A 14,662-nucleotide genomic window follows, 5' to 3' on the forward strand; every position below is an offset into this window, starting at 1 on the left:
TTATGCTTACGAAGTGATTGTAACTAAACATTTTTTTCAATAAATTATGTTGCAGGCTCTTATATTATTCAGTAATATATTTAGCAAACAGAAGCTACAAGATTTTTTATTTTTAAAACTAAATGATACAAGCACCTTTAATTGTTTTTGTTTAATTAAGCAAATTGCAGATGATAATTCTTGACGTTAATTAATTATTTTTATTTAAATTGTTACATTTTATGCTTTATGTAAAATGCATTATCAAATGTTTTCAATCAAATATTTTTGTCACGAAAAAAAAATTTACTTTCTTCGACTACATATTTCTCTCAGTGTAGATGTTGATAAGCCGCAGTTAAGTCGCGACGCTGTCCTCACCTCCTTTCCTCGTTTCTCGCGAACATAACTCTTGTCTCGTGAGACAATAACAATTTCTACAATGTGCACGCGAGCGGGCGACATTTTCGCGACGTCGTCGATCGAATAGCGGGTGTCCGGCGATAACGGCTTACCCGCGCGCTGATAAAATTATGTAACGCCGGCACGCGAGGACATATACACGAGCGTGTTAATAGCTTTAACTGTAATTAAAACCTGTTCGAAAATTACCCGCGTAACGATTGTAACGGTCGCGAAGGCGCGAGCACAACAATGCGATGACTACATGTGCACGGCTTTCGCGATATTTTCCATTCATCAAACACATAACGGTTCTAATTAATTTAATACCGACACGTAGACAGTCGCCAATACACCCCGAGCAATTTCAAAGCGCGGTAATTCTTGCTTTGAGCAATTAGCCGATGATCGATGTCACCGATGAGAGCTCTGTCCGTTCCTGCAACGCGTTGATCATTGATATATACATATAATCATAAATATATTATTATTAATCGTTTTCATATTATTTTATGAGACAGTACTTGGGTGATATTTTAATGATGTCAATCATTTCACACCGGCACTCTGGAATTGATAACGATCTAGATCGTACTTTATCACTTTGTTGTACACAGCGGTGCGTTATTGATGAGACTCATTAGACTCATTGTATTTAAAAATAAATTAACAATAAAAACAGTACTCTTTTATTCGTTTACACATTTAGAGAGATTAATGTGAAAATACCTCATTTTTCCTCAGTGCTTTCTCTTTTTGCGCGCAGGCCGGCGCTTTAAATATGCATTAAACAAATTAATGTCACAAGGATAGATGCGTGTGCAGGTGGTTTAATCACACGCATCCTCTATTCTAGACATGGAAAAATTATGTTGGCACACGGTCGGACATTACAGCTGATATGCTTAAAATTTCTAAATCAATTCCAAGTAATTTATATTTTGACGTGAACGATGGGACAGCCGTTAGAATGAGATTAATTGCAAAAACGTTACAGATACGCGATATGCGTTTTACGCGAATTGCGAACGCGCGCGAGAGGCTGTTGTCGATACATATAGATGAGAGCGATCGAGTGTGTGATGAACGCGATGGGTTATTAATAAAACAAACTCCGCGACGTCGCGACGCGCGTCGGTCACCGCGAATCGCGTAACGTAAAGGAGGAGGAAGAGAGAATGGCTTCGTGCCAGAGCCACTTGAGGAAGACGAGCGGCGCGAACGAGAGACGAGCGTACTCGATAGAAGAGTGTGCGCGCTCCCCTGACACACATCGACATACTCGTTAAAATAACGACATAATAGCTAATTCAACGATAATCAGCGCGAACCGCGGCGTACGAATTAGCATCGAAGGTGAGACGAGACCGACGCACCGGAGAGAAGATCCGGGAGAAGAAAGGGAGGTGGTGATCGATCGATTCCGCAAAATCACGTTCTAATTAATTGCTCGCGTTCCGAATTAATTACACCGCCCATCCCGTCATGGAAAATTCCAATCGCAATCTATACGCTGTAATCTATATGCTGTAAGGATTATAAAGTGGGTACGGTACAGGGTGTAATTCGAGTATGTAATTTTAATTGACGAATTCTCCAACCAATTTCGAATCCATTTTTTTCTCTCCACGAAATTATTCGATTCACAAACTGATTGGAAAAAAGATTTTCCGCGAGCCAAGTTTCAAGAGATCAAAGTAGACAATAGAAGCATATTCTTCAATTAATTGCAAGCGAAACCTTTTGAAGAAATTTAATTTAGAAGTTGGCTACATGATGTTGAGAAGTATAAAGTTGCACTAACAAAGGAAACATTAACTCCAAATTGATCAGAGAAATTGTCGTTAAAATTAAAAATCATGAGTTGCGGAGATGCTCTGTGTAAGATATCCTCCTTCTCTCTAATAAGTGATCCTTCTAATGAGATCTTTTATCTACCTTTCTGAATCCACATTCCGCTGTCGCTCAAATCTTTCATGCAAATATTTACGTATGTGTGCCTAAGTATATAAAAATTCTTGTTCCCTTTGAAGAATTATCTTATTATATTTGACATCTGTGTTCTAACATATTTTTACTAAAAACTCGCACAAGTCGACGCTAAATCAAATCGAGATCTAAATCAACGTGCAAAATGCCCATCGTGGTTTGTGCGACGTGTGTCGACATCTTCCTGTAGACGCGTGAAACGACTCGACCTGAGCACGATTAGCTCGGCGATCGATCGTCAAAGAGGGTGCGTCCGATGATTTCACCACTGTACTCCTCGAGACGGCGGCCCTCAGGGAAATTAGCATATGTGCATTCGTGAACATTCGAAATACACCAAGTTTGGATATTAGATGTTACTTGACTTTTCGCTTTAAAACGAGAACACGATAGGGCGAAGATAAAATATTAGCATGACGACTTTATGCATTGAGAAAGAGAGAGAAAGAGAGGGATAAAATATTTAGAGAGATAAAACACTCTAGAAGGCGCAAGAGAGAGATTTGTTACCAAAAAACTTTATTACTTTGCCAATGAAAACTTTACTGGGCGGCGTCGTTCTTCTAATCTCTGAATGTTTAATTCAAATTAAAATTCTATTAAGTTCTATTGATATCGCGATTATGAGGAAAATAATAATGTTTCAAAAAAGTGGGTTAACACTTATTTTACGATAAAGACCGAACAACGCATTAAAAATCGTTCAAAAGTTAACGTTACAATTTTCCATACCAATTATCGCGAGAGAAATCCCAATTGCTGCATTATTAAAACATGTTTACGATTGTTTAAAAGAAAAACGCGAAAAAGGTAGCGCAAACAATATCGAATTACTGTGCAATAATATATATCGAGTTACTTAAAGCCGCCGACGTTGCAATGTTTATCTCGTAAATCGTTCGCTTGCAGACACATTATGTGTTCGATAATATGTATACGCGGTGATACCCGTGTCGGGAAAGCCATCATCGCAGGCGGTGCGGAAAAAGGTGAGAGAGGAAGGGGAAAAAAGGGAAAAGCGAATTTGCGATATGGTCATCTACAAGCGACTGCATTTACTCCCGTGGATTTCTCTCCCCGTCCCCCCTCTTTTTCCCTTCTCTCTCTCTCTCTCTCTCTCTTCCTGTTCACGGCCAGCCGTGACCTTGACACGAATCTGCAAACTGAGAGAATTTACGGGATGGAGCTCTATTTCGAGTTTATCGGCAGATTATTTTTTTAACGCCCTCGCCACCGATTCGGAATTGCCTCGCCTCTCACGTCGCATCCACGAACCTATAATCGCATCTCCGTGCGATTCCGAGCAACGAAATCGTGACGTATCGATAGGCAGGTCCTCGTATGTGTCGACGTATCGGGTGTCCTAGAAGTCGTTTTCCTACAGATATCGTGGAAATCGAGACGGACGCTGTTCGCCGCATTATCCGAGCGTCATTGATTTTTAAATTGCAAATGACTGAAAGTTGGAAGATTCCGGCGAATTAGGAAGTGCGGTAACACAGTTCAAAAACAGATAACGGAACTTTGCACTTTGATTAATTTTAAGTACATCTCATTTTAAGACTTCAAATAAATTTTAATTTCAGACTTCGTTACCGAGACAGTTACACAGTGCTGAAAACTGCATAAAACCGCGAAGACGGATCCGCGAACTTTCGCGCAAGAGATCGAGTTGGAAGTTCGTCGAAGAATCGATGATCGCAAGTTGGCGATTTCTCGAGCACAGTATATATATATATTATTCCACTCGCTTTCTCGCGCTTTCCGAAGCTCGAGGCATTAAAGCTAGAATTTAAAATTGAGATTTACATCCGTTCCAGCGCGGATATGCCGGAGAAATTACCATGGCAGCTGGAAAATGGAGATAATAAATGGGGAGACGTTATGGGCGTTCGAACGGAAGTTCATCGATCCGGAATTATATGTATACGCGTTGAAAAGCGCACATCCGCGCGCGTTTCGTGTCGCGAGGCGGAGATATGCGCGAGTTGCATACACAATAGCGCAAATACCGCAAATATACATACATTGTCCTATCGTCCTCGTATCGACTTCGCGCTCGTCGAGCGAACTTACGATTTCCTGTGAAGATCGAATATTCAAGGAATGTAACCGCGATAATATGCAATATATCTATTCTATATTACGTGCATGCTGTTGCGCAAAATCTGTATGCGGTTATGCTAACGAGTTATTTGACACAAGACGTGCAAATTTTGCACTTATGTTAGTAAATATATGTATATGACACGACATATTTAGGTATTCGACTTTTATCTAAAATATGCGCAAGGCAATGTATTGTATATATACATGTATATATAGAGAAAAATCTATTCTCCATTGTAATGTTATAAATAAACGCGAATAAAGAAAATTAATTTATATTAAATTTTGCAAAACAAGTGTGATATTATATATATAGAATCAATATCAGTTAAGCTCACTTTAGACTTTAAGCTTAGACATTGATTGATCGTAGAATCTTGATTGATTCCTTCTAAATACCAGCCTCAATTGTTCTTGTAAGAGAATTAGTCAGCGAGTAATTAATGTTGTTTAAAAGATATAAACAATTTCTTTTAAAACTACTGGTTTTTTTTCATAAAAAATGCATTCAAAATCAAGAGAAGTGAATGTAAATGTGTAGAATAATTTTCTTCAATTCTAAGAAAGTGAATTAAATTGATCGCGCGCTAAACCCTTCGCGATTGCACAATACTACGCGCATATCGGAACATTCTCGACTATTCGATCGGCGAGGTAAACTTCTTGGAAGACTCGCATACTAATTTCCCCTTCGAAGCGCGACATGCGTTGCGCTGCATATTCAACGTATTTTCTCGTTAGAAGAGAGATACGAGAGGAATCTATCGCTCGCTTTCTCCTTCGTTCGTGCGTTACTGGCGTGCCAGCTCGGGTTCAGTTCCGATCTTATCGCTTCTTCACGTCACTCTAATGAAAATGGTTACTCCTCAACATAAAACCGAACACGCATCGACCAGATGACGTGTCGAAAGTGATTAGCTGGCCGCCACGGCTTTGCATAATTTTCGCGTCCGAGTAAATAGCGAGTAAAGACTTGCGAAAAGTCTCGGTGTGTGACAAACATCGTTTCGGCAACAAGGTCGCTCAGTCGTTCTCGATAATAGACGAACGGATAATGGACGATGCTCGTCCGACAAACAGATATCGCTGCCGAGAGGGAGAGAGAAAGAAAGGGATATTTTCATCGCCACGTATAAATATTCCCCGAGGAAATATTCTTGGCCTTTTATCATTTGAGCGTTCATCGCGTTAATCGAGCGGTCAATCTATTTGAAGAAGCGCGGTGTTCTTTCCGGTGAACGATAATATACATGATTAGCGTGTAAATCGGTAAAGGTAATTTTAGAATTCAAAGGTGATCGCATCTCTGAAAAAGTATTCGAGAAATTCGTGTTTTATTGTTACTTCGTAATTTGATTATCCGTGAATGCGAGCGTTTATCAAATGTATGCCATCGTTATGTTGATATCACGAAACACGTGTTGGAATTTTTGTGTTATTTTCGTCGAACGTAATGCGAATATTTTTTAACGATTGCTCGCTAGGAGCGGCTCACAATCCGCCATAATTTCCCAGCGCGATAATGGCTGTAACTGTCATGAGTCATCGCCGTTCAGTGACACCTGCACCGTTATATTTACATTTCCCAAGGTACACATCGCTTAAAGCGAACAGAAAGAAATCGAGAATTATTTCCCAAAGGAGGGAGAAAGATACATATTTCTTCAATTCACATTCCCGACATCCATATCGCTTCGAATATTATAGATTGCGTAATTTGTAATTTGATGACGCATACATGGAGGAGAAAGACTGAACGACAATCGGCACGAATAATTTGCTGAATCGTCAAGTCCACGTAATCTGACATGCGTAATTTAACGTTAATCACTGCAGAAACATTCTCTTTTCGATTGACTTATCGCGACTAATCGTCAAGTATTGAACTTGACTGTCATCGCGTATTTTTAAACATTGAAGGTATCTTTCATTTATTTTGACATGGAAGCAGATAAGAGACCGGAGAGGTTTAACGCGAGACGCGGATTATTCATGTAGTCAGTAAAGCGAACGGATTTACCGAGAGCGCAGGGCGTGGTTACGCCGAACAACGCGACGTTCCTGCGTGGATGACGACGGCGACGCGGTACGGCGCGAATCGCGTGGACTGCCATCGCCATCGCCGTCTTCGTCAATCGACCAGTCGTCGATTCGACAAAGTGTGTCGGCGGCCAGGATTGTATTAAAAAAAGTCAACGGTGATGAAACGCGCCAAATTCACGATGCGTGGCTACGTTCAGGGCGTCGCTGATATCCCGATATACTCGTCGACGCGCCCGCGCGCGCGCGTGCGGTATTTCGGATGCTCGTGCGCGCGTCCAGGCGCGGTCGGCGTTCTCAATGAGGGAGGGAGAACCAAGGAGGAAAAAGGAATGCGATAAAGAGTACTGACCTCGATGTCTAGCTTCCCCTTGGACGCCATCTTGACAACAAGCCGGTGGGGCGGGAGCTCGGTGCTGGCTGAACCCCGACGTGTCCTACGGCTACCTGCTACGCGCGACGCGCCGCGCGTTCACACACTCACACTCGCGCTGGTATTCGGTCTGTCTCAACCGCACACTGAAAACACAATCCCGTTGTAATATTCCACCGTTCACCGTGGCACACGCGCGGACCGATCGCGTGCAACTCAACTCCGATTGCCGTGCGGACCCAAAAACACGCCGCTCCGCGCGAGCTCCGACGCGAACAACTCCGTCACCGAGAGAGACGGAGCGACGCACCGTGATTCGATGGCGCCACAGGTGGGGGCGCGAGAGAGAGAGAGAAAGAGAACGCGATACGTACGATGACGTCACACTGTGTTTCTCGCGTTTCGTGCGCTAAACCGACCGGCGAGTTACGGGCATTTCACGAGCGGACGGCGTGATCGGCTACGATCGACAGTGATCAGTCGTCTCGCGGGAGCGATGTCAAAGCCCCTTTCACTACGCCCGACGATAATTTTATAATGAGACGTACTTACTGCGGTACGTACATTACGAGCGCCGCTAATTTTCCCTCGCATCCGCCATCTTGCGCGCCGTAATACTTTATGTGTGTGTGTAACATTATTATATCTATGAGCGCAACATGTGTCTCCCTCTCCACCCTGGTTTTGCGTAATTACCTCTTTGTCTTTCTCACTGCGTGCCAGAACAAGCAACCGTTAACGCGCGCTTTTCAAAACTTCTTACAATCGCAATACAACACGACACGACTGATATTGAGTTGTGTAAAATGTGTTTCCAGATATCGTCCAGATGTTACACAAAGATTCTTTCAATGCAAACCTTTCTGTTTTTAATTATCTTTCATAATATCGCTCGATAATCGAGAATGCGATAATAAAATTCACTACAAAAAGCTCAACATGTTTTTCTTACATAGAGTGGAATCATCCTGATGTGTTAACTTGATTTTAAATTAAAAGGCAATTACAGTTGTTTAACAATCTCATCGCAATACATTTTTTATTTATTAAATTGCACATTGTAATATTATTCTCATTCTGTTTGAAGGGAGGGCGACAACAATTCATGATAATTCAATAAAACAATTTATTTCGCAAATAGTATATCTTTTACCGACGATTCTCTATGACGGTGTTAAATTAAAGATTGGAGCGCAAAGATACAGCCGCTTGATCGAATCACTTTTATCATTCTTTTATCACAAGTCATGATATTAAGACAAAGTTATTACTAGCAATTTCGATGAAGTACTTGTGAACTTCATTTTTGTTTGTGTTAATTCTACCAAGATACGATTCGGCTATATCTTAACGCTCAATTCAATCTCAATTTCTCGCATATCTCTCATCGGTTAGATATAAAATATAAGTTTTGTAACATATTCATGAAATATAAGAAACATTAAAGATATATTACAAGAGAAGTTAATAACTTATAATTTTCATAATCAGTGTTTTGCCAACATATGCGTATTACAATCATCGAAATCTTGAGGAGAGAGCTTATTAGCTAGTCACTTTGCCATTTATGCTGAAGCAAACATGCACCTTTTCGTTCTCATCGAGCAGAGCAAATTCAATCTTCAGAGCTACAGGCGGATAAGATTTTTCTATCGGCATGTTTAAACCGTATGTGGCCTGTTCGTCCTTTTCTAATGGGCAATCACCCTTCACCAAAGACTTGCACGCATCTTGCTCGGGATACCGATAAGGAATCGTAACTCCTCCGAGCGTAACTCTCACGCGGGGTGTTAGCGCTTTGGCATCATTGACTGCAACGAAGTGTATGATCATAAATTAACTGTCTTTTGCTCTGATGTTTTATAAAAACATAACAGACCTTAAAAGACATATTATTTGAAAACAAGATAAGTTAAGATACAATTTATCGGTGTTTTAATTAAATATTTTCACATCTAATTAAAAAAACAAGTCATTTCATATTGTAGTTAAATTAAACTCTAAATTGATGGAATCTATTCCCGAATCAAACATAAAGATAAAAGAATATTTAATGCAGCATTTTTTACAATTAATTTTTAAGATCAATTTTGTGTTCAAGCAGTATTGCATCAAACAATTGATTAAATTTTTAAATACTTGTTATCGTGCAGAGGAAAATAATCTTTCTATTGAGAAGCTGATTACAATAACGAATTATTATAATTTTAAATAATAAATAATACAAATAATAGATAATACAAATGCTGGAAGATAAATGCAACAATTAAGTTACTCAAATTCAGACACGATTGTACTACAATTAATTAGAATACTGTTGATAATCTTTAAAAGGAATTCAATAAATTTTCCATGTTACTCAAACAATAAGAGCACACACTCAATACTTTTTTCACATGTGTTACTTACTGGCGGTGAAATCCCATTCAGCTTTCATAGTAGACCCTCTGATTATGTTGCAAGGAGTTGTCTCGCATCCGACCACTCTCAAGTCCTTGGGCGCGGGCCCATCCTTACACGGATTGTGCGGGGTCGACTGTAAAGACTCCACGACGCAAAACGCGGCGATGATACAAGCTACGACGTGAACAATACGGTTAGACATACAATTAGGAAACTTGTAAAACAGAAAATAGAGATTATAAGATTCGACAAGATTTACCGGATACTAGAACTTTCATGATGGCGTACTTCCAGCGACCGAAATGATTTTCGACCGGCGAGAGGCGACTATTTATTCACCAGATAATATCTAATCACGAACACCTGGCTTCCCTAAAGACTGATAAACTCAGGATCAAATAAATAAAAATCTTTCCGGACACTCAAGAGTTAACACCTGCGTCGATGATGTTGCAAGTTTACAGAAATTATCAGTCAACAATTCTGAACGTATAGTCAACGGATGTGGTAGAAGCAATCTCTTAGTAACTAACAAAGATGTTATTTTGATAAAGCTACCTGGCTTTGACAAACAAAATTATATTCGAACACAATGGTGCAAGATAAGGACAATCTGCGTCGATCTATTTACTGTAAATAGTTTAGTAAAGTAAATCAGAGATTTATAATTACGCCTGTGGCTCTTAATAATTTTTTTCTTTACTGCATTGATTTCATATCAAAGTTTATGTCGTTGCAAAATATTCTTCCAAGAAAAATTACTTAAGTGGGAGGAATGGAAAGAGATATGCTACAATTATATCTCAAACGTATCTCCTTCAATTCTTTAAATGAAATATATATTTCTTATGTGTGAATAAGTGTGTGTAATTAATGTGTGAATAAATGTGTGAATATATATATGTATATATATTTTTTGAAAAAAATTAAGTAGCAAAATGGAATTAAATACAAGTTAAAATGATATTCATTTAAATGAGATAATAACAATTACATTAATAATTAAGTAAAAACTTATCTCGTAAAATGATAATAATGACAATTCACTTATTCACTTTTTCAGTTTTGCTGGCTGGCTGCCAGGCCGGCATGTTAACAAAACGCATCACCAACCAATCGCGCATCCGCATTGGTGTGATCTTAAATAATATACGATAAAAGAAGTACCTCCAGGATTCACATCTGAAAATAATAAAATAATAAATATTTTAATAATATAAAATCAATAATTTAAATTTTCATTTAACAGGCAATCTTTGCAAATTTATCTCTTATATAGTATATAAAAATCAAATGTGATAATCGTGCAAATGAGTTAATTTCATTATCATTAACATTATTTCATTCATGAATTTTTAAATTTTATTACAGCAACAAAAAATCTTACAAAAATACAGAACAAAAATTATTAACGAAACGGTCTCAAACATTTCTGACACCGATTGCATACAACTCTTTCGCATAAAGCAACCAATAAATTACAAGCAATTTTGCTTTTTGATCTTCACAAGCACGATAATTTTATGATTATAAATAATTTTATGATTATAAACGTCTAAATAAAAATCTACTTCGACTATCACTAATAATTTACCTGTAAAATTCTGAAGGATAGATTTCGAGAAGAGCGTCGTTAAAAGTTTCGTAGATTCTAGAATTCGTAATGATTTTTAACTCGTTTGAATTTGGCGAAACATGAGATAAGTACTCTGCGTATTTAGTAAAATAATTGCTGTAAAATTGATTTGCTTCTTCCGACATATACGTTTTCATCTCTTGAAAGTGTTTCTTTTGTCGCTTCATGATGTTGCTTTCTGATACAAAACCACCTGTTGTCGCAGAGAGACAGAGAAAAAATTTATTCTTAATTAATATTTCAGTTAAATATTTTCTTTCATAGTCCTTTCTTTACTTGATTTTAATTTTACATCAAAAAGATCATATTATCTCTTTATTATTTTTAAGTTAAATTATATGTGTTTTAAATATTGCTTTGTCCAAACGCTGAGATTTTATGTTTTTTTTCTTTCTTAATATTAATGAAATAAGATTTAATCTTAAGTAAATTTCACTGACCGGGAATAAAGCAGACGACCTTGACGCCGTACTTGCCAAGCTCTACTCTAAGGGATGTGGCCCACGCATATTCGGCTGCTTTTGACGCTCCGTAAACGCTTATACCCGGCAAAGGTTCTTGGGCGCAATGGCTGCTTACTATGATAATCCTACTGCCGTTTTGCCGTATCATCGGCATCATCGCCCGAGTGAGTCTCATTGTTCCCAGCACATTCACATCTATTTGATACTCCATGAGCTGCGACGTCTGCCACTCGAACTCACCGAAAACCATCACCCCCGCGTTATTCACCAATGCGCGCAGCACTGCAAATAGGAAGGTCATGTACAATATTCACGAATTATGAATTCTTTCCCTCCATCTCTCTCTTTGTACAGCACAAAATATTTCGGCCACATTGCAGCCACGCTGCAATCTTACAAATTATATAATTGCGGAAATATTCCATAGAGATATGTATTGTAATATTTTATAAACAAATGATAAGTAGAAATATCATGTGGTCATAATAATTGCTAGAATGTTCCTGTGTTAATGCGCCCTATAGAATACATGCTTCGAATGTTTCGATTATTTGTTTTTTGTATTACTTACCTAAATGTTTTTTTTTTATCAACTCTTCAACTGTCTGTGCGAATGCGTAAACGGATTCTTCGTCTGTGATTTCGAGGTCGCAAAACAAGATGTCTTTCTTCTTAAATTCTTCAACAACAGCAGCATTTTGGTTTTGCAATAAGTTGTGTACTCCGGCTAAAACCGTTGCACCCTGGGCGCGACAATGCAATGCTAAACTGTAGCCCAAACCGCAATTGCAACCACTTATAACGATAAGATCCTTCGTTGTAAAATTGGATCGAGGTTTGTAGCCTACATAATAACCTAAGACAGCACTACCTAAGAGAAAGAATAATAAAAATGTTACATCAACAAAACATTAGATCAAATTTTGTATTTTGGAATACTACTTCTAAATTTTTTTTACTAAAAATTTACTTGAAATACACGAAGATGTATGCAAAATGGCAAAAAGTTAAAATTTTGATAAAACATTTCTATAACAACTTTTGAGCAATGCGTTTATTTGATATAATTATATATAAAATTAAGAAAAAATAATTTTCAATGATTGCTAATATTATCGGCATATAATTAAATACAAAGTGTCTAAAGAAAATTTCTTATAAATTACGGATATATGAATTCAAACTCTTAAAACTGTTGAATTGATGTAAAACAGTTTTCATATTAAATGTAAAAAAAAAAAAATATATATATATATATATATATTTATTTAAAAATATATATAAATATAAATATAAATATTATATATATATTTTTTTTTACGGTAATAACAGTAATAATAAATCTATCTGAATTTAAAAGAAACTAAAAGCATGCGTTCGGTTTGTATCCGGTAAAACCAGCTGACGAGGTGACAAGCTAAGCGAATAAACGGGATCCGCTTACCCAACGAAATCGACCAAAGATTGTTGGGCGCACCGGCGGTCATAAAGTATCCAAGACCAAAACTCATCGTTCCAACATGCAAAGCCAGTGAATGCCTTCTATACCATGCTGCCAGCTTGTAACCGTATACTTTTTCCACGGAGTTCATCCTCGAATTTGTATCCGATAAATCTCTATAATTTATATGATATTTAATACATAAAAATATGGATATGTCATGAGCATTGCTTGCTCCATATATTTGTTTGAATTAAATGACGTATATACACTCTATATCGTTTACTTTTCATAAATATCGTTACCTTAATGCTATAAAAAATATATACATACGTACATACATACATAATTAATGAATACTGAATAAAATATACAAATATTTCGGTTTTTCGGGATGAGATTCACACGTAATTTCGCACAACACACCATTCGATTCTTGTATATACTTACATTTCGCTTGGTGGACGATGAAAGAGATTCCACGTGATCGCTTGGCTGCTACAACCGGCTCCTACGGAACGAGAAGGACAAATACATGATCCAATCCCACTCAATCCACGTAGCGTTGTCGGAGCCGCTGCTTTTCAAAATAAACCACACGGAGGAATATTTACAACCAGAGCTGCACGATACTGATAACTGAGACGATATTTGACGGCGACAGAAGTATCATTGTCCTACAATCATTTTCAAGTTTTATATATATAATAATAATTTGTATGCAAAAATCATAAAAAGCACATAAAAATATTTCCATCAAAACTCTAAAAGAATGATAAGGAGCCCTGAAAAAATGATAAAATTACAGATGTTCTCTCATAACACATATTTTGCATGTTGAACTAATTATTAATATTGTATAGTATCTAAACTGAATAGAAAAAAAATGTTCAATTAACGTAGAATGTAAAATTAAACTTAAAAATAGAGAGAAGCAATTTTTTATTTGATAATATTAATTTACTCATATTTTTATGTGGAATTTTTTTTTTTTTGCCACGTAGACTATTTTTTTCTTATTCTGCAAATTCTATACAAATATTCTATTGCACATATTATTCTATTAAATATATTTTATCAATTTTATCAAAATATTAGTCACAAATGCTAAAACTGTTCAGTCCTGTTTGCAATAAAACGCAAAATTTTAAGTGTCGAATTAATGCTATTCGGAATTTTTGAAAGTAACAGAATATTCAGCGTCAACTTATTCGAATAAGCAAAAGTCGATGTACATTCGATCTTCATATTATGTAAGAAAAATTAGTGTTATAAAATAATTTTTAAAACTATTACCCTTTTATTAACAACTTTCTAATTCTCAAAACTATGCAATATTAAAAATAATTATTACAATATGTATGCAGAATTAAGTTTTACATGTCTTATAAGCTAATAATAATGAAAAAAAACGTTGATAGAATAAAAAAATAACAACATTCATAGGAATAAAATGTTGTGTTGTTACTTGTTTTGAGTAAGCGTCCGTGAAGACATGTAGAATGGATTATTTCGCTCGGTCGTGCGAGCATTTTAATATTTCATGGAGTTCTTTATAGGGATTCCACTGACTTCATTTGAATTTCAATACTTAGGAGGATCGGAGAAAACTGTACCGAATATATTCTACACACTTTTCTAGCTTCTATTTGAAGAAATATCGAATTTCCTTGGATTCTTGGATTTCTAGCTGAGAAAAATTTTTCTGGATGAAGATGGATAACAATGATAAAGAAAGTTGGTTGGTCTGCATTGCAGCGTATCATAAGTACAATATTCAAATCTAAAAACAAAAAGACAATTATGGAGTACAAAATAAAAATGTG

General features: G+C 37.0%; 3 protein-coding genes and 1 long non-coding RNA gene across 10 annotated transcripts in view; 1 reads left to right on the forward strand and 3 right to left on the reverse strand.

Annotated features, from left to right (window-relative positions):
• Atpalpha (sodium/potassium-transporting ATPase subunit alpha) overlaps positions 1–7,486 on the reverse strand; it is a 72,074-nt gene extending 64,588 nt beyond the window's left edge. For 2 of the 6 annotated variants that reach the window (XM_067348508.1, XM_012373503.2), the window contains exon 1: positions 6,872–7,469. In XM_067348508.1, coding sequence (XP_067204609.1) covers positions 6,872–6,901 — 30 coding nt within the window. In that variant the 5' untranslated portion in view covers positions 6,902–7,469. Of the gene's footprint in view, positions 1–6,871 lie in introns of all 6 variants that reach the window. The other 4 variants (XM_067348518.1, XM_067348516.1, XM_012373502.2 and 1 more) reach the window with 3 other exon arrangements.
• Positions 1,513–4,378, forward strand: LOC136997631 (uncharacterized). Its single transcript, XR_010888279.1, has 3 exons — positions 1,513–1,737; positions 3,957–4,095; positions 4,191–4,378. It is a non-coding gene; the product is annotated as an uncharacterized lncRNA (long non-coding RNA).
• A 517-nt stretch (positions 7,487–8,003) lies between the features above and the next one.
• On the reverse strand, positions 8,004–10,096 carry LOC105675984 (NPC intracellular cholesterol transporter 2). The gene is made up of 3 exons (XM_012373512.2): positions 9,555–10,096; positions 9,302–9,469; positions 8,004–8,703 (listed from the first exon to the last, which is right to left on the reverse strand). Exons 1-3 carry the CDS (start codon positions 9,571–9,573, stop codon positions 8,438–8,440), a joined length of 453 nt encoding a protein of 150 aa, XP_012228935.1. The 5' UTR covers positions 9,574–10,096; the 3' UTR covers positions 8,004–8,437.
• Positions 10,097–10,181: 85 nt separating this feature from the next.
• Positions 10,182–13,481, reverse strand: sro (SDR family oxidoreductase shroud). 2 transcript variants are annotated; one of them, XM_067348526.1, is made up of 6 exons: positions 13,287–13,481; positions 12,840–13,010; positions 11,967–12,266; positions 11,372–11,677; positions 10,890–11,124; positions 10,182–10,477 (listed from the first exon to the last, which is right to left on the reverse strand). In XM_067348526.1, exons 2-6 carry the CDS (start codon positions 12,985–12,987, stop codon positions 10,339–10,341), a joined length of 1,128 nt encoding a protein of 375 aa, XP_067204627.1. In that variant the 5' UTR covers positions 12,988–13,010; positions 13,287–13,481; the 3' UTR covers positions 10,182–10,338. The 2 variants fall into 2 exon arrangements, with proteins under 2 accessions (XP_067204627.1, XP_067204626.1); XM_067348525.1 differs by lacking the exon at positions 13,287–13,481 and adding an exon at positions 13,174–13,191 and having other exon boundaries at positions 12,840–13,012.
• Positions 13,482–14,662: the final 1,181 nt, after the last annotated feature.

Source organism: Linepithema humile, chromosome 2, assembly GCF_040581485.1.
Source record: "Linepithema humile isolate Giens D197 chromosome 2, Lhum_UNIL_v1.0, whole genome shotgun sequence".
Classification (NCBI taxonomy): Eukaryota; Metazoa; Arthropoda; class Insecta; order Hymenoptera; family Formicidae; genus Linepithema; species Linepithema humile.